Source organism: Rattus norvegicus, chromosome 9 (assembly GCF_036323735.1).
Source record: "Rattus norvegicus strain BN/NHsdMcwi chromosome 9, GRCr8, whole genome shotgun sequence".
Taxonomy (NCBI): Eukaryota; Metazoa; Chordata; class Mammalia; order Rodentia; family Muridae; genus Rattus; species Rattus norvegicus.
In genome coordinates, this window is record NC_086027.1 from 1,968,536 (window position 1) to 1,991,015 (window position 22,480).

At 51.1% G+C, this 22,480-nt stretch overlaps 2 protein-coding genes across 7 annotated transcripts; one reads left to right on the top strand and one right to left on the bottom strand.

Moving 5' to 3' along the window:
- Positions 1 to 1,097: 1,097 nt before the first annotated feature.
- On the bottom strand, positions 1,098 to 16,830 carry Slc25a23 (solute carrier family 25 member 23). Of its 3 annotated transcripts, XM_017596319.3 has the most exons (11): positions 16,488 to 16,813; positions 15,083 to 15,209; positions 13,900 to 13,987; positions 12,854 to 12,965; positions 10,527 to 10,685; positions 10,290 to 10,442; positions 10,015 to 10,122; positions 9,407 to 9,574; positions 5,269 to 5,419; positions 2,739 to 2,919; positions 1,098 to 2,057 (listed from the first exon to the last, which is right to left on the bottom strand). In XM_017596319.3, exons 1-11 carry the CDS (start codon positions 16,638 to 16,640, stop codon positions 1,823 to 1,825), a joined length of 1,635 nt encoding a protein of 544 aa, XP_017451808.1. In that variant the 5' UTR covers positions 16,641 to 16,813; the 3' UTR covers positions 1,098 to 1,822. The 3 variants fall into 3 exon arrangements, with proteins under 3 accessions (XP_017451808.1, NP_001100343.1, XP_038939061.1); NM_001106873.3 differs by having other exon boundaries at positions 1,098 to 2,919; positions 16,488 to 16,830; XM_039083133.2 differs by lacking the exon at positions 10,015 to 10,122.
- Positions 16,831 to 16,968: 138 nt separating this feature from the next.
- On the top strand, positions 16,969 to 22,320 carry Crb3 (crumbs cell polarity complex component 3). 4 transcript variants are annotated; one of them, XR_010054571.1, is made up of 5 exons: positions 16,969 to 19,128; positions 19,489 to 19,660; positions 20,464 to 20,528; positions 21,519 to 21,871; positions 22,031 to 22,221. XR_010054571.1 is itself a non-coding variant. In XM_006244303.5 (5 exons), exons 2-5 carry the CDS (start codon positions 19,588 to 19,590, stop codon positions 22,103 to 22,105), a joined length of 357 nt encoding a protein of 118 aa, XP_006244365.1. In that variant the 5' UTR covers positions 16,969 to 19,128; positions 19,489 to 19,587; the 3' UTR covers positions 22,106 to 22,320. The 4 variants fall into 4 exon arrangements, 3 of the variants coding, with proteins under 3 accessions (XP_006244365.1, XP_017451806.1, NP_001020832.1); XM_006244303.5 differs by having other exon boundaries at positions 21,519 to 21,662; positions 22,031 to 22,320; XM_017596317.3 differs by having other exon boundaries at positions 19,123 to 19,273; positions 21,519 to 21,662; positions 22,031 to 22,320.
- Positions 22,321 to 22,480: the final 160 nt, after the last annotated feature.

The following is a 22,480-nucleotide window of genomic DNA, read 5'->3' on the forward strand; positions in this document are numbered from 1 at the left end:
AGGAAGAGCCACTGTGGTGGGTCCTCCCCATGGTGCCTAACCAGTATTTATTCATTCATTTGCTTTGTTTTGAAATGGGGTGGCATGTAGCCTACTCTGGTCTCAAACTCACAAAGTAGCTAAGGATGAATTTGAATTCCTGGCCCTCCCGCTGCTGGCTCCCAAGGTAGGGAGCAGAATGGAGTTAGTGTTGAAGAGAGACAGAGCTTTGGTGTGGACAGATGGAGTTCCTGAGATGAGTGGTGGGGGTAGCTGCAGAGCCCAGTAAATGAGCTCTATGCTTCCACATATGCATACAATAAACAGTTTTAAAATTCTTTCTTTCTTTTTAAAAGTAGGGACCAGCTAGACTGGGTCTCATGTAGTCCCAGGATGACCTCAAGAAAGACTCTGAAGTCCTGATCCTCCTGCCTTTACCAGTTCAAGTTTTGTGCCACCTTAGCCAGATTTAAAGTCTTCCTCCCAGTGTGTGTGTGTGTGTACATATGTACCATGATGCATGCGTGGGGGTCTGATGACAGTTTTGTTGTGTCATCTCCATCCTTTCACTTGCATGTAGATCCCAGGTATCTGATTGAGGTGGTCAGGCTTGTGTGGCAAGCACTTTACCCAGTGTGTGTGTGTGTGTGTGTGTGTGTGTACACACACACGTGACACAAAGGAGAAAGACACACATATACACAACACACATGTACACCTGCTCATACTTTTTAAAAAAAGTTTTATTTAATATATGCCAGTACACTGCCGCTGTCTTCAGACACACCAGAAGAGGGCATCAGATCCCATTACAGATGGTTGTGAGCCACCATGTGGTTGCTGGGATTTGAACTTGGGACCTCTGGAAGAGCAGTCAGTGCTCTTAACTGCAGAGTCATTTCTCCAGCCCCTATTTATACTTTATTTAAAAAGTAGCAAAACTGGAATGAGGTCAGTGAGGTGGCTCATTAGGTAAAGGCACTCCACCGGAGCTTGAGTTTGACCCCCAGGATCCACACTGGGAAGAAGGGGACAGGCTCCCACAAGTTCTCCTCTGCCTCCCATTATGCCCCTCACTCAAATAAACAAATGTAATTTAAACAATTAAAAAGCAACAATAAGAGCTTAGAAAATTTATTTTTTTCTTGAAATGACACACATGGGCAGGGAGGTAGGACTTGGTGTAGGTTGGTGGAAACCGTGTCCCCCAGCATCCCAGTTTTCCTCTCAGTTCTTTGATGAGAGGTCTCCTAAAGACTGGGAGGCGGAGCGGAGAGCTCCCAGTTCTAAGCTTGGAATCTAACTTGAAGTGCGGAGGGTATGGGGATGTGGTGGGAGCCAGGGGACTTTGTTCTCTGGTAAAACCAAAAAATCAAAAAAACAAAACTCCGAGTCAGCTCGGGGATACTTAATTTGCATATTGGATGCTGGGTTTCAGGAAGGATGTTGTGTGTTGGTCCTTGATTGTGACTTTCTGAGGCCCAAGCAGGGCTGGCAGTGTGGGAGGCAGATGGTCCCCTTGGTTTTGTTCCTGATCCCCATGAACAAGACTGGACCCTCCCAGAGTGGCCTGGGTTCTGGGAGTGACTGGCCTGGTGGGAAGGCAGGGAATGTGGAAGACATTGGAGAGAGTAGGGGACAGGGAATGAAGTGACTTTGGGGAGTGGTGGGAGGGGAGGTGTGTCCTAGCTGAGGTGCAATCCAGCATTCATATGTCCGATCCCTTACCGCCTGGTAGGGAGCCACTGGTCTGGTGTCTGAGCTTCCAGAAGGCTCTCATGCCGTGGGAATCAGCTCCAGTGTGTGTCTGGGTTATGGGATACTGTCACTGGGCTACTGGGAGCTAGACATGGGGAGTGACGATTGGGGTGTAGGAGATGGGATAGAGAGGTGTCTGGGAGTTTGGCCTTCTGTGGATGTTGTCCACAGAAGGGCTTGAAGGAATCTGGGATCTGGAATTTAGCAGCTGGAGCATGTGGGATCCACATGAGAGGCCTGGAGCTTTCCCATGCTTCCAGGAGCCAGGATCCAGTGGATCGGGACTTGGGGTCCAGTGGTGAGAGACCTCAAGGGTGGTGCTGGAAATGTAGACCCAGCAGTAAAAATGGGAGGATATGGAACCCCAAACAGGGAAATGCATTGCCCAGGGATCCAGGGACCAGTGGCAGAGCCCAGGATCTTGGTATTGCCCTGTCAGGACCCTGTGGCTGAGCTATGAGACAGATGACAGGGAACTCAGCAGCAAGTTTGGGGATCTCTGGTCCAGTGTGCCATTAGGGCACTGGGTCTGGTGCCTGAGGCTCTGAGGTCTGGTCTATGGGGTATGTGGATGAGTGCCCCCATGCTTGGGGCACTGGGACCACCTGCTGCTGCACAGGGAGGCCCAGAACCCAGTGGGGCAGGGAAAAGCAGGATTCAGCTTTGGGGTGTGCATGAGCAGGGTCGAGAGGCTTGGGGCCAGGGTATGGGTAGTTTTACATTTCAAGTGTCAAGAGTGCAGATATGTGGGGTCCAGGGGTTGTTGGGCTTGGGGGTCGGGTTGTGAAGTTGAGGATCAAGTCATGGGATCCTGTGGCTGAAGAGTGGTACCGTGGTCAGGACACAGGATGTGGGATTTGGGTACTGGGGTCCAGTGCCTTGGGGTAGGGATTAGGATCCACTGGTCAGGCCACCAGTCTCCGGTGGTTGAAGACATCAGCGTAGGGGATGCCATGATGAAGATGAGAGAATCTTGGGGGGACAGGCTCCCAGTCCCTCACCTGGATGTGACCCCCAGAGCCTGCTTCATGTTCTCGTAGACCACGTAGGAGATGCTCACAGCTGGAATGACCTTCATGAAGTTGGGGGCAATGCCCCGGTAGAGGCCCCATACACCCTCCTGGGATAGGATGTGTCGAAGCAGACCCACCATGGAGACCTGCGGGCCACCCTCAATGGAGGCTGTAGGTGGTTGGAAGCCAGGTAAGACCAAAGCTTCCCCATCCCATTTCTCCCTCCTGCCTCACCTTAGGGCTGGACTAGGTGGCCATTTAAACAGGAGGCAGGAGGGTGAGACAGAGGAACAGTGGGACCTACCACAAAACTCAGGATGTCTGTGGGTCTAGGAACTGTTAATCTTAGGGGTTACATTTGGGGATGCATGGAAACACTAGGTATGTACATGTGTGAGAATATGTACATGAGTCTGTGTATATTTGTCTGTGTGTGTAGATATGCACTTTGAAAGTTTGTATGTTAGGGGTTGGGGATTTAGCTCAGTGGTAGAGTGCTTGCCTAGCAAGCACAAGGCTCTGGGTTCGGTCCCCAGCTCCGAAAAAAGAAAAAAAGAAAAGAAAAGAAAAGAAAATTTGTATGTACATGTGTGGGAGTGCATATGTGTATCTGTGTGTGCATATCTATGTGTGCATGTGCACATGTAAAAGTTTGTATGTACATATGTGGGAGTGCATGTGTGTCTGTGTGTGCGCATTGTGAGAGTACATATATGTGTATCTCTGTGTGTACATGTGTGAGACTACACATATATGTGCATTGTAAGAGTGCATATGTGTGACTTGTATGAACATGTATGAGAGCACATATGTATAACTATATGAAATGCATATGTGTGTCTCTGTGTGTGCATGTGTGAAAGTGCATATTTGTGTGGACATGTGTGAGAGTGTGTCTGTTTGTATGTGTGAGACTGCATAGTGTATTTGTGTATAAGAGTGCATATGTACAACTATATGGGAGTGCTTATGTGTGTCTCTGTGTGAGGGCGCATAAATGTATGAGCGCATGTATGAGTGTGTGGTGTGTCTTTGTGTGTGCATATGCACGTGTGAAAGTTCATATGTACATGTGTGAGAGTGCATAAGTATGTCTCTGTGTAAGTGCTTATGTGTTAAGAGTACATACATGTGTCTGCATGTAAGAGTGCATCTGTATGAATACATATGTGTGTCTGTGTGTGACAAGAGGTGAGAAATCTGCCTTTCCTTAAAGTTAATTCCTCCTTTCTTCAGGGTTAGCATCTACTTATCTTCCCATTCTCCATCCCAGAGCTGGCTGTGGAGGAGCCCTCTGTGGTACCTAATCTAAGTTGGGCTCCTACCTCTCTCCCTGAATCACATCTGATCATGGAATGATTTACGTTGACTTTGTCCTCACCCCCAGGGGATGAACATGAGGGTAGAGAGTGTATTTAGTCACTCACTGATAGTTTCTCCAGCCAAAATCCAGCACACAAACACTAAGGTTCACAAAAACAGATTCAGGGATAACAGAACAGGAGAAAAACTCATGGGAAAAGAATACGCAGGAAAAAGCAAGCAAACAAGCAAACAGACACCCCTAAAATCAAGGGTTGGGGGATGGCTCAGCCAGAGGAGTGCTTCCTGCTCTTCTGGAGGACCAGAGCTCAGTTTCTGGCAGCCACACAAGGGATTTTCAGTAATTCTAGCTCCAGGGTCTCTGATGGGCCTCTGTGGGTCTTTCCTTCTCCCTCTCCCTCTCCCTCCCCCCTCTCAGGCACACACACACACACACACACACACACACTGTGTAGAAATAAAAATAAATCTATATAGAAATAAAAATAAATCTAAATGTAGAAATAAAAATAAATCTAAAGAATGTAAAATACCTTAAAATCAAAACAAAACACAGGGGGTTGGGGATTTAGCTCAGTGGTAGAGCGCTTGCCTAGCAAGTGCAAGGCCCTGGGTTCGGTCCCCAGCTCCGAAAAAAAGAAAAAAGAAAAAAAAAAAAAAACACAGTAACTAGGCTGTCCTTAGGGCTGGGCACAGGGTGCACCTTCAGCTGACAGAGCCAGTGTAGAGCTCTGTGATCCAGGCCAGACAGGGCCACACACGGAGACCCTGTCTCATAAAATAAAGGAAGGAAGGAAGGAAGGAAGGAAGGAAGGAAGGAAGGAAGGAAGGAAGGAAGGAAGGAAGAACCCAGCAAACTGTCCTTCTTGACCTTGGCTAATGTTCCTAGCAACCCCCACTCCCTTATTTTCTGTTTTGAATAACAGCTCAAGTTACTGGCAGGCCCAGAAATGCCACAATGTTGTCTGTGGTACTTCCCTGTACTTTTGATGTCATTGAACTCTCAGACCTTTAAAGTAAAAGCCTCCTCCTTTAGGCTCACTGATGGGTAAACTGAAGTCCAGACAAGATGAAGGGTTTATGAAGGCCACCCAAACCCACAAGGATCCTGGCTCAGGACTCTACCTACACAGAGTTCTGTGAGAGCAGGTGGAACCCAAGTGGAACCCAAGTTTTCCTACCCCAGACTTCTCACCTTGGGCCTGCATTCGGGTACGGACCAGTGCCAGAGGGTAACTGGCAATCTGGCCACAGGTGCTGGAGATGGTGCCACAGGCCAGGAGCACAAGAATGCCTGGGTTAGCTGATTCGTGGCTGTACTGCTGAAGCCAGCGATTCTTCAGGGTCTGGAAGAGAAAGGAGCAGGTGGGTTCAAGAGGTGCAGATGGAGAGATCCTGTTGTCAAAGACCCTGCTGGCAGCGCTGTGTACCATGGGTGCCGGGGCTACTGGAGTAGATGATGTGGTATGTCTTCTCCACTGGGCCAGTGCCACATCCCCCCAGTACCTCACTGGCAGATTCTAGGTGGGAGTGGGGTGCTCTACCCCGAGCCATGCTCTCAGCGTCACCACCTGAGCTACATCCCTTGCTCTTCAAACTTTCATTTTGGGACATGGACTTAGTCTGTCCCATACTGGCTTTGAGGTTGCCATCTTCTCAGCCACCCCAGTGCTGGGATGGCAGGCTTGTGCTACCCAGCCTGGCTTCTATGAGCGGGCCCTGTATTTCTTCCCCTTTGTTTCCTGGACTTTGCACACTCCATGAGGAGGACCTCTGGGCAGTGACTCCACAGCAGGGAGGACTGTGCATTCAGATGAAGGATCCTTTCCAGGGTTTTGTTTGTTTGTTTGTGATTTATTTTTGTTTTTTGAGATACTGTTTCTCTGTGGAGCCCTGGCTGTCCTGGAACTCACTCTGTAGACCAGGCTGGCCCCGATCTAGAGATCTGCCTGCCTCTGCCTCCCAAGTGCGAGATTAAAGGTGTATGCCACCACTCTTTCGGATTTTTTTTCTTTTTTCTTTTTTTTCCGGAGCTGGGGACCGAACTCAGGGCCTTGTGCTTGCTAGGCAAGCGCTCGACCACTGAGCTAAATCCCCAACCCCTCTTTCGGATTTTTAAGATGTACTCCGGGGCTAGGGTGGTGGTGGCATGGACGCCTTTAATAAAGGACTGTCTAAAATAAAAATAAACAAGTGAAATCTAAAATAAAAAGAGAAGGGCCCAGCAAACGGCTCCACAGGTGGAGACTGTGTGAGTCAGGTGGTCTGAATTCAGGTCCCAGCCTGCACAGCTCTGGGGAGGTAGGAAGAAGGTGGTCTCTGAGGCTGGCAGGCTAGTCAGCCTAGGTGAGCCAATGAGCCACATCAGTGCAACCTCAGAGTATTTCAACCAATGGCGGATGCCTATTTACATGGTTCTTACTCAGCAGACAAGAAACCAAGGGGAAAGGGAGCCATGTGCCCAAATCTCTGGCATTTCCTGGAGCATTCTTCCAAGATCTTCCTTTCTCCTTCCTTCTCCCTTTTATTTTCTGGGGTGTGAGTGCCTATGTTGCTCTTGTGTATGTGCTGGGGTGCATGTGCACTCAAGGGCATATGAGGCTGGAGGTTGACATCTGGTATCTCCCTAAGCCACTCTCACTGTATCTCTGGGGACAGTGTCTCTCAGAGAACCTGGAGCTCATTGGTTGGTCGCTCATTGAGCCAAGTGATTCTCCCATCCCCAGGGTGCAGACACTCTTCCTGACATTTTATTTAGATTCTGGATCAGAATTCATGTCCTCATACTTGTGTGGCTGGTACCTTAACAACTCAGCCATCTCCCCAGCTCCCTCACCCCTTTTTTTTTTTGACACAGAATCTCTCTGTAAGCTCTGGTTGGCTTAGAACACACAATGCAAACCAGACTGGAATCAAAACTCATGGAGATCTTTGCTTCCCAAGTTCTGGAATTTAAGGGATGTGCCTTTAATTTTTATTTTATTTAACTTTAATTTATTTTTGTTTTATGTGTATGGGTGTTTTGCCTCTGTGTATGTCCGTATAGCATAAGCATTCAGTGCCCACGGAGGCTGGAAGAAAGCATCTGATCCACTGGGACGAGCTATAGGTGGCAAAGGGAGGCACTATGTGGGCGCTGAGGAAGCAGATATTGAATGAGTGTTATGGGCTGGTGAGATGGCTCAGTGGTTAAAGGTGCTTGCAGCCAAGGGGACCCTGGAGGTAAAAGAATAGAACCAATTCCTGTAAGGTGTCCTCTGACCTCCACACACATGCTGTGACATGTTGACACACAATAGCCATAAGCATAAAAGAAGAGCTGTTCAGGGCTAGGGAGACAGCTTAGTTATTAGAAAACTTCTGGCTACATAAGACTGAGGACCTGAGTTTGATCCCCAGTACCCATGTCAAAGTCCAGGCATGGCTGTGCAAACCTGAAGTCACATCGTTAGAGATGCTGAGGCAGGGGCATTACCATGAGTTCAGGCCATCATGGGATACACAGTGAGCCCCCATAATTAAATGGACAAACAGAAGAGCCAAATTTCAGTTGGTAGAGCATTTGCCTAACATGCATGAAGCCTGGTTCCATCCCAGCAACACGTTAACTTGGCCTGCTATGGTAGACTGTCATCCCCGCACTCTGGAGGTGTAGTCAAGAGGATCAGAAGTTCAAACTCGGGCTAGAGAGATGGCTCAGTGGTTAAGAGCACTGTCTGCTCTTCCAGAAGTCCTGAGTTCAAATCCCAGCAACCACATGGTGGCTCACAACCACCTGTAATGGGATCCGATGTCCTCTTCTGGTGTGTCTGAAGACAGCTGTAGTGTGTTCACGTATGTTAAATGAATAGATAAATAAAATGTATATTTAAAAAAAAAAGTTCAAACTCACTCTCAGCTATACAGCAACTCTGAGGTCAGCCAAGGCTATGTAAGTCTGTCTTAAGAAAAAAAGGGAAAGAAAACAAGGTGGAGGCCGTGCTGGAGAGAAAGGAGGCTCAGCAGTTAAGAACACCAGCTATTCTTGCAGAGGACCCAGGTTTAATGCACGGCCCCCACATGGTGGCTCAAAACCACATGTAGCACCAGTTTAGGGGTCTGGCGTCCTCTTCTGGCCTCCACGGGCACCACATGCACACGGTGTATTCAGGCAAACAGCCATACATGATAAAATTTGAAAATAATTTTTTAAAAATGGAGCAAAAAAAGAAAGGAAAAATAATTTGTTGGCCTAGAGATGAGGCCAGAACCCACACTAACTAACTTTGGCATCTCTGTGGGTCACTGTGTACCATGTTCAGTGCTCCTAGGAGCTGAAGGGGTCACTGGTTCCTATAAAACTAAGGGTCCCAAACTCCGAGGAGGCAAGCGTGGATACCCCAAGAGGGAGAATGGTTCTGTTATTGCTCTTGTTTGAGAAGGGGCCTCTCTCTGTGGCCCAGGATGGCCTTGAGCTCACATAGATCTTTCTGCCTCTGCCTCCCTAGGCATGGGGTTAAAGCCTATACTACCATGCCCAGTTGTGGTAATCCTCCTGCATCAGTCTTTTGAGTATTGGGTGACAGACACCAGCCTCCATACCTGGCTTTGTGTAGCTTTTAAAAATACTTGAAAAAAAAGGTGTGCACAAATGTGTGTGTGTGTGTGTGTGTGTGTGTATGTGTGTGCGTGCGCGCACGCGTGCATGCATGTGTGCATGCACACCATTATGAGTACAATGCCTTTGGAGACCGGAAGAGGGTGTTGGATTCCCTGGAGCTAGACTTTATAAAGCCTTGTTAGACCTGGATGTTGGTGCTGGGAACTGAACTCAGGTCATTTGCCAAAGCAGCAAGGACTTTGAGCCATCTCTTTAGTCCTCGTTTTTCTATTTGGTTATTGCTAATTTCTTAAGGCAAGATTTCTTTTTTAAATGGGTTTTTGAGACAGGATTTCTCTGTGTAGCCCTAGCTGGAACTCACCCTGGCCCCAAACTCAGAGAGCAGCCTGTCCCTGCCTCCCGAGTGCTGGAATTAAAGGCGTGTGGCACTACTGCGACACAAAACCAAGCTGTCTTGAACTGACTACCTAGGGCAGAATGGCCTTGAACCCAGATCCTCCTTCATCTTCTCAAGTCCCATGGCAACAAGTGTGTGCCACAGAAACAAGCTTTTGCAACACTGAGTGATGGAAGATAGAGGTTTGATAACTGGAGGGCTCTCCAGGGTTCCAAGACCCAACCCAGTTTCCAAGCTCATGATTGCCCTTCCAAGTTACAAGAAGTCTGCTCGACTAGCAAGGAGTGTCCCAGGCCAGATCCCAGGAGGAGGGATGGAGGGCGTTCATCCACAGACCTCGTAGACAGCTAGGTCGATTCCTGCATAGGGAATGATGCCCAGCACATTAGGCAGGTAGCCACGGTAGAAGGCGCGTGGCCCTTCACGCTCTAAGATTCGCCTTGCACAGTCCAGGAGCCCCTTGTACTGGCCAGTTCTGCGTAGAGTCAGCCGAGTCTTTAGTACCTAGGTGAGAACTCTGTTAACCTCTTGAAAATTGCTTTCAGAATCATCATGCCCAGAAGTGACATCACCTAGACGTGGCTCTTCCTGAAAGCAGACATGCTGAGGGCCCAGCTGGGGCTGAGTGGTAGAGTGCCCACCTAGGGTGCACGGAACACTGGGTTCTAGCCCCAGCACCACATAAACCAGATGTGCTAGGACACACCTGCTGTCCTCTATCTTGGCAGGCATATCCATAAATGGCCAGTTGCTATGACTACTGTGCAAACAGTTCTAACCAAGTCCCTAGGAGTTACACACAGCTCAAATTGAGAAACCCAGACAAGCTAGACAGGAAATGGCTTTCAGTCCCAAGTCAGGCAGTTGAGGCAGAGTGGGCAATGAAACAGTATAGGAGGCCCACCTTCCCATTCTGGATCTTTCTCGAGCCCCCTCCTTCTCACCTCCATGGGGTATATGATGGTTTGAGCTGTGGCCCCGGCCAGGGAGCCAGCCACGAAGCGCTCCTGAACGTGCAGTGTCTCTTGCTGCCCGCAGATGGCCCGCTTGATCTGAGGGTGGAATATGGCTGTGGGACTGGGTGCATAGAAACCTTGGGGATTATTGAGTGGTCCTTTGCCTGCCACAGTGCTGGCCAGGCCCAAGTTAAGCCCACAAGCCCTTGTGTTTACTTTCTGCTTCCCAATGCTGAAGATACTTTCTCCTGGACCTGTCCTACCTGTTCATAAGCCATGAATTTAATGGCAGACTCAGGGGCGATCTTGAGCACGTTGATGCCGTTGCCCCGCCAGAGGGACAAGAGGCCCCCTTCTTGAACCATGTTTCTCAGGCCCCCTAGGATGTTGAGCCGGTTGGACTTTGAGGCATGGACCTAAGTGGGGAGAGAAGGTGGCTTTGCGGTGCCCTCCTAGGTCTGGGCCTGGATGATAGGGTGGCTCCCTTCAGGTTCTCTCACCTGCATGAATACCTTGAGTCGGTCCAGAGGAGCTGTGCCTGTCCGTGACACAGCGCCAGCCACTGCACCGGCCACCAGTTGCTTCCACCACATGCCTGTAAGTTTCTCTTGCTTGGAGAACTCATCAGGCACCGTTAGGCATTCACCAATGTCCAGGACCTGAGGATGGGGGCTGCACATGTCAGGCTCCAGCAGAGGTGGGGGATGTACCTGGGTCCTAAGTGGAGAAGTCTCCTCTATGAATTCTAGAACATCCCAGAGCCCGCCAAAGGATGTTGCTTCAAGAGCCCAGCAGATCCCTTCTGGATCCTACCACGTGCCACTAAAACTGTCAGTGAGATGCCAGGATTCCTCTGCAGGATCTACTAAAGCAGTCGTCCTCAACCTTCCCAATGCTTGACCATTTAATACAGTTCCTCATGTTGTACTGATCCTATCATAAAATTATTTTCTGTTACTGTTATGAATTGTAATATAAACACCTGATATGCAATCTCTATGAGTGGGTCCTTCGAACTCCAAAGAGGCCACAACTCACAGGTTGAGAACTGTTACTCTAAAGGATCCATTGAGTTCTCCAAATAATTCAGTCCACTGAATTCCACCAAAGGAACCATAGACTCCCACAGGAGTACACTGAGGGCCTTGTGAGGGCTCCATAGATGTGTTCAACTAAGCCTGGAGGTCTGAGTTCAACATCCATAATGCATAAGATGCAAAGAGAGATGTTTCCCCAAGTTGTCCTTTGACCTCTACCTGTGCCTCTCTGCACAAACTAAGAATCCACTGAGCTGGGCGGTGGTGGCGCACATCTTTAGTTCTAGCACTGGGAGGCAGAGGCAGGCGGATCTCTGTGAGTTTGAGGCCAGCCTGGACTACAGAGTGAGTTCCAGGACACCCATGGTTACACAGAGAGACCCTGTCTCAACACCACCCCTAAAGAAAGAATCCACTGAAACTTAAGAAATGGGCTACTGGATTTCACCAGCGAATCACCTGATCTCACCAAAGAGTCACCAATTCTTACCAAAAGATCCACTGAGTCCTACCAAAGAATCTACTGAATCCTACTGAAGAATCTACCAGATCTCACCATAAGATCCACTGATTCCACCAAAAGAGCCACTGAATCCTTCAAAAGAATCTGCTTTCACAGTCATCTCCTCCATGGAGAGCCCTCCCTTAGAAATCCTTCCCCAAGAGTCTTCCCCCAGGTGTCTTTCCTAGAGTGTCTTCCTCTGTAAGTCTTCTCCTCAGAGTCCTCCCCGAGGGATGTACTCTGTCCTAGGCCCAGCAATAGATTTCCCAATGGTGCATTTTTGGGGAGTGGACGTCTCTGGATCTCCCGAGAGGATTATAGTATAGCTTTTTTTCTCTGAGCATGACATCATCACCCCCGGTGCCATTTTTAGGCAGTGATTACCTTGGCCTGGTAGCCATGGCAACAAACTGAGCAGAACAATCTGGTGATAACTGGGTCTATGGTAATGGAGCTCTTGACACCCCCTAAAGGGGTTGGGGCACAGGATGTAACCTGGAAGTCCGCTCACTGTCCCACCCCAGCTGCAAGGAATCCTGGGAAACACTAACAAGGAAGCAGAAGGTCAATTGAAAGACTCCATGGTACAGATTCTACCAGGTCACCATCCATGAATGGGGTGGGACTCAGCAGTGCTGTAGCTGTTTGGGGTATCCCAGGTCCTGTAAGTGACCCCTCACGGTGCTCCGCAATTACGCTGAAGAAACTCATGGGCCCACCAAGTGGGACCTTTGTGAGAGCCTCACTTTGGTCTGTTGTTACGTAAGCTGGAGTAAGTAGATGCTATTGACATCTCCCCAGAAAAAGCCAGCATAACGGGAACCCTGTCAGGTCCCACAGAGTAATCTTCCAGACACCACAAGATCCTAAGTGATTCCCACCTCTGTGCAGGAACTGGCCTCCCTTTCCTTTCCTGTGGACTCCTTTGAACCTTCTAGACACAGTGTCTGCCTGCATCCTTCCATCAGCCCCAGGAGCCTTGGAGTAGGTGACAAGCACCTGGCAGCTGGCAGTTGTGTGGGCTAAGTGTGGGAACACCATTTGGTATATTTTCTTCCCCGTAACCCCACTTCCCACTAGCTGTCCCTGGAGTCTAAGAAGGACCAGAGGGTTCTAAGCAGAACTGTCCACCAGTGGTCATCAGGCTCCCAGCCCCAGTTGGAGCAATAAAGGCTCAGAGCTGAGAGCCTCAGATACCGACAACAACTCTGGAGTCTCGGCCCAGAACTTCCGAGTCCTGGGGAGACCCTGGAGCTAGCCCCCGCCCTGTAGGTGGCCTCCAACTTACTGTTGAATGCTTCCAGAAATAAAGGACATCCTCCACATTCTCCAGAGAGTGCAGCAGAAAGTGGTCTCGCCATTCCTGCCAATCAATGGTCATGGTGCCATCACGGTCCATGCTGGGGGTAGAGTTGGCACAAGTTCAGTGTCTGGGTTGGAGGAGGTGGGTGCTGCTAGCCTTCATGGATTTGGGGAGCACAAAATTCATTGCCATTCTATAGCACTGGTTTGTCTGATATAGGTCTTACTTTAAAGTCCAGGCTGTATTGGAATTCACAGCAATCCTCCTGCCTTAGTACCTGAGTGTTAGGACATCCCCATGGCTGTTTTGGGTAGCAGGAAAGGGTGGTGGTGGCTAGTGTCTTACCCTGGAGACCATGTTGGCCTCAAACTTATGGCAATCCTCCTGCATTAGCTTTCCATGTGCTACCTGGCTAAAGAGCTTCACAACTTTAAAAAATATATATTTATTTTAAATTGTGTGTGTGTGTGTGTGTGTGTGTGTGTGTGTGTATGTGTATGTGTGTGCCCACATGTACCTGTGCCATGGCATATAGTGGTTGATTCTTGCCTTCCAACCTCGTGGGTTTTGGGGATCAAACTGTCTTCATCCAGATTGAGGGGCTCCCTTACCAGTAGGCTGTCTTGCCAACCTCACTTGCCTGGCTTGTGGGGATTTTTTTTTTTTTTTGTCAAGTCTCATTCTGTAGTTCAAGTTGTTCTCAATCTCACAACAATCCTCCTGCTGTGTCTCTCAAGTGCTAGGATGACAGGTTCATGCTTCAGTTATGGTCTAGTCACACGGTCTGGTGGGCTTCCATATGGAAATCGTTCAGACCAAGCTTATGGGGGTAGTTGTATTACCGGTCCGTTTTAGGGCCAGACAGGGTCATCAGTCCACTAATCTAAGATCTGTTTGACTCCAAAGTTCAACTTTTCATCCCTGCCCTCCTGGTCAACCCCGTCTGGGGCACTGTCCTGACAGTGCTGTCTGGCGGGGTAGGGAGTATGGTGGGGGTGAGAGTCCAAGGACCTGAATCTCCCATAACTCACCTGTGTAGGATTTTCTCTGCTTGCTCCATTGAGATGGAGAAACCCAGTGCACGGAAGCTCTGCTGAATCTCAGAGACATCGATGTGACCTGGAAAAGGGGAGCCCCAGAGACACCCAAAGGCCAGGCTGGACTGGGAGATCCAGAAGCCCTGCATATGCGCACACTTCTGTGTGTGTGTGTGTATGAGGAGGCCACAGGTAGATGGCTGTCTTCAGTCTCTCTCCATCTTTCCTTTGAGACAGGGTCTCTCACTGAACCTGGAGTTCACTGATTTATCTGGAAGTTGAACTCTAAGATTCACCTCACCAACTGCAGTCTCCTTTATCAGTGCTGGGTCACAGGTAGGCACCACCACACTCAGCTTCTTAACACAGGTTCTGGGGCTTGAACTCAGATCCCTCTCTGACTGAGTCAGCTCCTCAGCCTCATGGGAGATGCCTCCTTTCTCCCCTTTGAGACAGGGTTTCTCTTATAACCCTAGCTATCCTGGAACTCACTCTGTAGACCAGTCTGGCCTCAAACTCAGAGGTCTGCTTGCCCCTCTGCCTCCAGAGTGCTGGGATCAAAGTCGTTTGCCACCTTGGTATGGGGAGAGATTTTTATACGGGTTGTGGAGGCTGCTCGAGGTTGAAACTGAGTGATATTGGAAAGTCCTCTCTCCCAGGAGTGAACGAGTGAGTTCAGGGGTGACAACAGAGGTACCGATGCTACAAGGAACTAAAGCCATATTTGGTTATTTACTCATTTTTCATCTTCCCCTCTCCAGGGGTGGGCTTACAGGCATGTACCTCCACATCCAGCTTTTTCATGGGCATGGGAACTAGGGATTGAGCTCAGGAATTGGTGGTTTTGTGGCAAGCACTTTACCCCTTGATCTATATCTCCAACTGTAAGGTAATACTTAAGGAACCTAGAAGATGCTTAGTCAAGGGGTCTTGTATCCTTGCATCTGAGGGTCTCTGAACCTACTATACTGTCTGAAAAGAAACATGGAAGGGTAGAGAGGGGTCCTAGGGCAAAAGGAACAGGAGGTGGGATGGGCCAGTTCAGGCTCCAATCACCTAGTTGTGGCTGAGAACTCCTGAAATAGCCCATGAGTCAGAGACAGCCCTCCCCATTCCCCCAGAGCTTCAGAGTCTAACCCACTTGTCTATTCCCCAGCTTAGAGACAGCCCATCTCACCATCCTGGTTCCGGTCAAGGCTGTGAAACATGAGCAGAAGGCGCTGCTCCCGTTCCTGCAGGTACTGAGTAAACTCCTCCAGGCTGAGGCCGCCATCTGCATCACTGTCCCAGTCAGAGGAGATGCCCTAGTAGAGAGAGACAGAAGGGGATGCAGGGACTCCAGCAGTCTCTACCCCCACAAGGTGTGCATAAGACAGCTAAGGCATGCCGCGTGCCTCAGGAACTCACAGAGGGAGCAGGAGGCTTCACCTCGGTAGTCAGCCAGCCAGCCCACTTTGCAGCAAGATGCCTCAGGCCGCAATAAGAATCTGCTTGGTGCCTCAGTCCGGCTGACTGAGGACTCTAAAGTTACAGAGGCAGTTCAAGGTCATAGAACTGGGAAATGGCAACCTGGGGGCACTTTTTTTTTTGTCATTTTGAGACACCTGTCTCATGTAGCCCAGGCTAGCCTTGAATTCTCTGGAGGAGACCTTGACTCTGATTCTCTTTCATCACTTTGCCTCCCAAGCCTGCCCACGCAGTTTTTTCTTATAAAACCCCGTCTTCTTGGCAGTCTTGTGTGTGTGTGTGTGTGTGTGTGTGTGTGTGTGTGTGTGTATTGTCCTGTTAGAAACAGTTCTAGTTCATACAAGGTCCAACAGCCATGGGGCCTCTAATATTCCAATCCAAAAGTTGAACTCAAGGTCAACAAAAATGCAATAGGTCTGTTTTAGGGAAGGCTAGGAGTGCCATGTGAGAGACACCTGTCACACGGAGGAAGGGCCAGTTTTTGCTGCTCCCCACTGCCACCTCCCATGCTGAGGCTGGAGCCTAGATTTGCACACACTAGGAAGGAGCTTTACCGCTAAACTGCACCCCCACCTCAAATTCCTTCCCAGACAGGTCAGACCGCAGGGGAGGCAGAGTGACCTAAGATGGACCTGAATCCCTAGCTGGAGCAGCCTGGGGCAACTGGCCAGGTCCGGGAAAGCACCAGGGGCAAAAGTAAATAAGAGACTAGGAGAGCTGGCAGGGCTCAGTGTGCCAAGTTGTGCTAACTGCAGGTGGGAGCGGGTCACCGTTCGAATGGTGCACAGAGAAGCGGAGGGTTTGGCTCCGGGCAGTGGAGGGGAAAGCGTCCGGCTCTGCAGTCCACCCCCCCCCCTTGGCATCCCGCAGCCTGGGGGGAGGGGGAAACGACTGGGCCCTGGCAGCTGCAGCCGCTGCAGGCCCGGAGCCTTGGCAGTCTCGTCTCGCGACGATGTCAGGCCAGACGCGGACGCAGGTGGACAGAGGGAAGGGAGCCTTGACAGCAGTGGTGGGGTCCAGCCAACAGGTAGCAAGTGGCCGCTATATCCGCGGCAATAAGGGGCACCCGTTACGGCACGGGCGGACTCTGCCGCAGTGGTCGCTGCCCATAGTACCTGCTGTGCACGGTCCGGATCGCCCCTTCCCAGCCTAGCCAGCCCCTGGCGCAACTCGTGCACGTCCACGCGGCCGTCCTTGTTGCTGTCTAGTTCCTCGAACAGGCGACCCCAGCGCTGCCGCCGCTCCGCGTCGCCTGAGCCCCCCCGCATGGCGCCCGCCCGGGGGGGAGGGGAGGCCCCGCAGCGACGGCCTCGGCGGGGGCTTTCCGGCTCCCCCTCCCCCCCGGGGTCCCCACAGGGCCAGCTTCTGCACCCACTCGCACTGCAGCCTCTTCGCTGCGGGGCTGAGCTCTGGCACTTGCTGGAAGTGATAAATGCTAGTCGTCCCCGCCCGCGCCAGAACCTGAGTCTCCTCCTCCGACCCGCATTACTTGGGGGAGGGGGCTGGAGGCGGAGCAGGGGGCGTGGGGAAGCATGCTAGGACGCTCCGGTTTTGCACATTTGAGAGCGCATTCTTGGGACGGTAGGAGTGGAAACCGTCTTAGCACGTTGCTTGCCTCAGTTTACTCTTTTTCCTTAAATGGTTTTGGTAAGATTGTCAGGAATTGGATTTCGTGATCTCGTTCATTTACACCTCCCTCTCCTCCCGAACCCTCATTAGAAATTCAAGTTTTTACACTACGCAAGAATTTTGAACCTGCTTAAAAGCTTCTTTTGTCCGCCTGCTTTAGTCAGATTCCCCAGTCCATGGCAGAAACAGGACATCAACAAAGAGGGGTGGGCTCCCTCCCCAACACTCCACTCCGCCCGCACGCCTCCTTTTCTTGTTGTCACTCAGAGAGAGAAACGCAAGGTCAACGAGCGGCGCGGCTGCAAAGTTAAATCCCTATTGGTCAGATGCGCCAGAGCTGCCCGTCCGCTCATTCTAGGCCGGGCTTCCCGGTAGACCCGCTGCGGCCTCCAGTCCCGCAGCCCGCAGCCTGCTAGGCGTTCTTAAAGGCGCCGCGCCCCCACTCAGACTCTCAGAAGGCTGCTCTTTGCAGACCTGCCTGGGAAGGGAGTCCGGGACCAGAAGGAGGAGGGGCTCTGGAGGCGGGGCCTCAGCCGGGGACAGCGGTTGCACCTGCTCCAGTCCCTCCCACAAGTTTCGGGTGCAGTTTCTCGTCTCACCGTCAGGGGGAAGGGCGTTCGTTTGACCGCGAATAATAAATAATGGCTAACATTGAGTGTGTTGCGCATGTCAGAGTCCTTCACTCGCTGCTCAGCACCGAACCTGCCCAAACCCTGTGAGGTAGGTAGGTGACACTTGCTTTTCCCACGCGACAGTGGAGCCTAAAGCTTAAAATCCTATTCCGGATTCCCATTTAGGGACAGACAGAGCAGAGATTCAAACAGATTTTAAGCCACCTGTCCTAGGAAGGGAGGACACCTCTTTTGTTTATTTTTAGTTTTCTTTTTTCTTTTTAAAAAAACACAATCTCTCTGTGTAGCCATGGAAGTCACTATGTAGACCAGGCTGATCTGGAACTCACAAAGATCCACCTGTTTTTGCTGGGATCTAAGGCATATGCCACTACAATGGGCGTTGTAGGGCTTTGTATGGCTTAGTCAATCTAGACAACAAACTCCAGCTCCAGCCCTCTGACTGTTGTTATTGCACTTTTGACTCAAGTTCTCTGGGGCTTAGCTGGCCTTGATTGTGCAGCAATTCGCCTGCTTCTGATTCCCCATTGCCGGGACGGTAAATCATGTGCTATCATATCCGGTTCATGACCACCTTTTACCCAAAGATACATCAGGAGGTCGTGTGGTTCCGGACAGGTGTTTGGTGAAGAGGTGAAAGTCTCACCCCAGCCCTCTACCAGCTACCAAAGGTTTCCATGCATACGTGTTTCTTTGTGGACGCCATGGGACATAACTGCTTCTGCACAGACCCAAATCCATTCTTTCCCCCAAACACTTCCCTGACAGGTGGGCCTGTCATACGGACTTTTTTCAGTGCGAACATAAGGCCTTCCATTAAGCTGAGCGGGATTCTGCGCAGGGGCTTGTCTAGGTGTGTTTTTTACCGCACGGGTTTAATTCTAAGCAGGTGTTCTGATTACTCTGACTACAAGTCCACATTGTGTATCTTTCTACGAAACTAGTCCTGTACAAGTTGATTGATTGACTATGGGATAAAGAAGGAACCCAGGGTCTCAGGCATGCTGAATTCATAGCTGAGAAAAGGGCGATGCCGTCACTAAGACATTCTTGGCAGGTGACCTTCACTAGGTGATTCTAGGCAAGGTTTCTGGCCCTGAGCCACGCTCCCAGCCATTTTACTTTTGAAATAGGATTTGCTCAGGCTGGCCTTGAACTTGTGATCCTCTGGCCTCCGCCTCCAGAATACACTTAGGATTCAGGTTAGCATTACCAGATCTGACGTCAGTATGAATCAGTGTTACCCATCGGAGACCGCCCTTTACAGGTGTGTATCTTTCTGGAGTGTCGCCACGCCCCCTGCGTCTGCACACCTGTGCCACAGAGGGACCCCAGCTGTGCAGTCCTTTCACCTGCTCGCTTCCGCCCTCCGCGCAGCTCCTTGTCGCAATGGGGTTCCCGTTACAGGTGCTCTGGCGGCGCGGCCCCGCCCTCTTCGCCCCGCCCCTCTCAGCCAGGCTCAGGTGCACAAGCCGGAAGTGCGCTCTTTGCCTAGGTGGGTGACTAAACTTTCCGGGTCACGTGAGCGGGCGGGGCGGGTGGGATCTGGAGCGACCGGGTGAAGGACAGCGACTCGGGGTTCCAGCTGGGAACCCGGGATTGGAAACCTGAGCGAAGTCCCTCTCTGACGCCTGGGTCAGGTAGGGAGGCAGGGCACGCAGCCTGTCCTGTCCCCACCTCCTCCTTCCCTTTCCCTGGCCCAAGTACGCGGTCGGGGAGTTAATCTTTAATCTCTGACCCTTGGCGCTGAGGGCGGGGAGCGCACTCCAAGATTGGGTTGCGGGTCTCTGGGGCCCGAGCCTGAGTCCAGCCCCTCACCTCATGCTGCGCCCTCTTCCCCTGGTCTGGTCCCCAGGTCCTGGGTCGCAGGTGCCCTCCTCGACCCAAGATGCGGTAGGAATTGGAGCCCTGGGGAAGTCCTGTCCTTGGCGCCACCAACTCGTCGCCCAAGCTCATGGCGACCCCAGGCCTGGGGCTGCTCTTGGCGTTTGGCTTGCCGATGCTGCCCTCCGGCTGGAGCCAAGAAAGTAGGTACCGTCCCGGGTGGCGCTCGGGTGGGAGGAGGGATCCCGGGTTGAACTTAGAAGTACGGGGCATTTGCGACCCAGAGAGGGCGAAAGATCTTAGGAATGAGCTTGGAATGTGTTTGGCGATCGAGTCTGAAAGCATCAGGACTGAACTTCAAATTAGTCTAGCTGACCTCCGAACGTTTTTTTTTTTTTCCAATTTTTTTACGTTGCTCGAACCCAGGTTTTCCTGATTGCTAGGCAAGCGCTCTACCGTAAAGTAACCCCGTGCCCGCATCCCAGAATTCCTGAGTCCTTAAGTCTTGTGGAATTTAGGAGCTGGGGGTTGTTGGGCACAGCCCGGAGGTGGAGGAGGGGAGGGCCTGGGCACCTGAGTCTGCATAGTTGAGAGTCTTAAGCAGCCAGGGGGACCTGGAGGAGGCCTGAAGGCCCAGCTGACAGGGCTGAACCTTATTAGGTGTGGACCCAGCTAGACCTTCCCTCAGTCTTTCTGGTTCCAGTTTCAGGAGCCTGGGGGTGGGGGGGCCTTGTGAGTCACACACTCCAGGGAAAGGTTGAGCCCCGCCCAGGTCCTTAAGGGCCCTGGGCCAGAGTGATGGTGGAGGGGACACTGTTCTGGAAGCCATCTATTCTAATGGCGACCTGGGTGGCTAGAGGGTGGATTGCCCTTCTTGTTGCCTCTATTCCAGCTGGAGACTTGGGAGAGGTTTGCAAGGTCTGGCTGAGTGGTGTGTAAGTGATGCCTAGCGAAGCTCCAGCTTAAGAGTTTTTGTTTTTTGTTTTTTCCTCTTTCTGTTCCACAGCACCAGACTCTTTCACAAATAGCACAACTCAACCCCCAGATGGCGGCGGGTCCAACGGGGGCTTGGTGAGTTGGGAAGGTGTATGCAGAAGAACTGGTGTATGAGAGACCAGAGTACTGGGACAAGTGGAGAGACATTACTTTTAAAAGGCTGTGTGTATGTTAGGCATGCGTACTACAATCAGGTTATACCCAGCCCTACCCTGACACTCTTTTTTTTTCTTAATGGGGTCTGGTGTAGCTCAGGCTGGCCTTAAACTTCTTTTGTAGTCAGAGGACCTTGGATTCAGGATCCTTCTGCTTTTCTCATTGCTGAGTTAACTTGTGCCCACCATCATGCTGGGTCTATGGGGTGCTGGGAGTCAAACCCAGGGTTTTATGTATGCCACAAAGCCACAGCAATGGGACTTATGTGTCGCAGAAAGAAGGTAGCAAGACCTCTACATAAAAGTAAACAAGAATACTGTGTCTTGCTGGGTGTGGTAACCCATACACTCGGGGGTGGGGGAGGAGGAGGGCAGGTGGAGCTCTGGGTTCAAGGACAGCCTGGTCTACATAGTGAATTCCAGGCTAGCCAGGTCTACTATGAGATCTTGTCCCAAAACTAAACACAGTGTCTTTCTTGCCTGATGAGCATGGTGATAAACACTGGTCACCCTACCATTCAGGAGGCTGAGGCAGGAGATTGCCACAATTGAAGACCAGCCTGGGGTATAGATGAGACCATGTGACAATAAAAACTTTGGGTGTGGTGGCACATACCTGTATTCCCAGTACCTGAATGTGGAGGAGGAAGAAGCTCGGGATTATTCTTAGCTACACAACACCAAAGAAAGACAGGAAGAAAGAAAAACAGGAGGACTGTGTCTGCTCAGCGTCCTCGAGGCGTGTAGTGTGGAAGGGACAGGACAGAAGTACCAGTGTGGGAGGTGCTGAAGGAAGCTGTTTCTCTGATTGAGAACAGCCCAGAACCCCACCCAGAGAGCAGGCAGGGTGACTTAGGTGGGGTGACTCCATGCAGTTGGTCACACCTGTCCACTCTCCCTCTCCTTACAGTCCTCAGAGGCCATCGTGGCCATCACTGTGGTCTTTTCCATTCTGGGAACCCTCCTCATAGCAGTGGGGCTATTCCTGCTAATGAGAAAACTTCGAGAAAAGCGGCAGACAGAGGGCACCTACCGGCCCAGCAGTGAGGAGCAGGTGGGTGCCCGTGCTCCACCACCCCCCAACCTCAAGCTGCCCCCGGAGGAGCGGCTCATCTGAATTTAGGGGTGTTGGCCATAGGCCATCATCACGACCAACGCCCAGGACTGCCTTGGCACACCGAGACACACAGCAGCCACCTTGGAGACAACAGCCTCTGATGACTCAGGAGGACTTGGCTTGGGGAACCCTGGGGCATCCAGCTGGTGGGCTATACAGCATGTTGCTTCTGCTTGGCTCTGCATGAAACTGGGGGTGCCAGGACCAGGGGCGGGGAGCCTTACCATTTACCTCATGTGATCTTGCCTCTGCTGTGTCTCCTACTGTGACCGCAGGCCCAACAAACTTCCTGTCCTTTCTTTCAGTTTTCCCACGCAGCAGCTGAGGCCCGGGCCCCCCAGGACTCCAAGGAGCCAGTGCGGGGCTGCCTGCCCATCTAGCTCCTCCCCTCCTTCCCTGTCATCCATCTTCCCTTCCTGGCTGTGTGACCTTGTGGAAGGCTTGGGCAGTCAGACTCATACAATACTCAATAGAAGGGGAGAGAGTTCTTCAGAGACCTTGACTTTGAGGGCAAGCGAGGATGGGGCTACTCACTTTTTATATATTTATATGAAATTGATAGGTACAATAAAGGTTTCTTGTTTTTGTTTTTTTAGCTTGTGGGAACATTAGTTTAGATAAACGAGAGAAGGCTTTGAATTGTAAGCTCTTTGCGGTCCCTAATGGGCTGGAAGCTGGGGTAAGAGCCTTCAGATGAACCTTAAAGATGCTTAGAGGTCTCTTGGAGTGGTGGATGAAGTAGTTTTTTTGGGCTG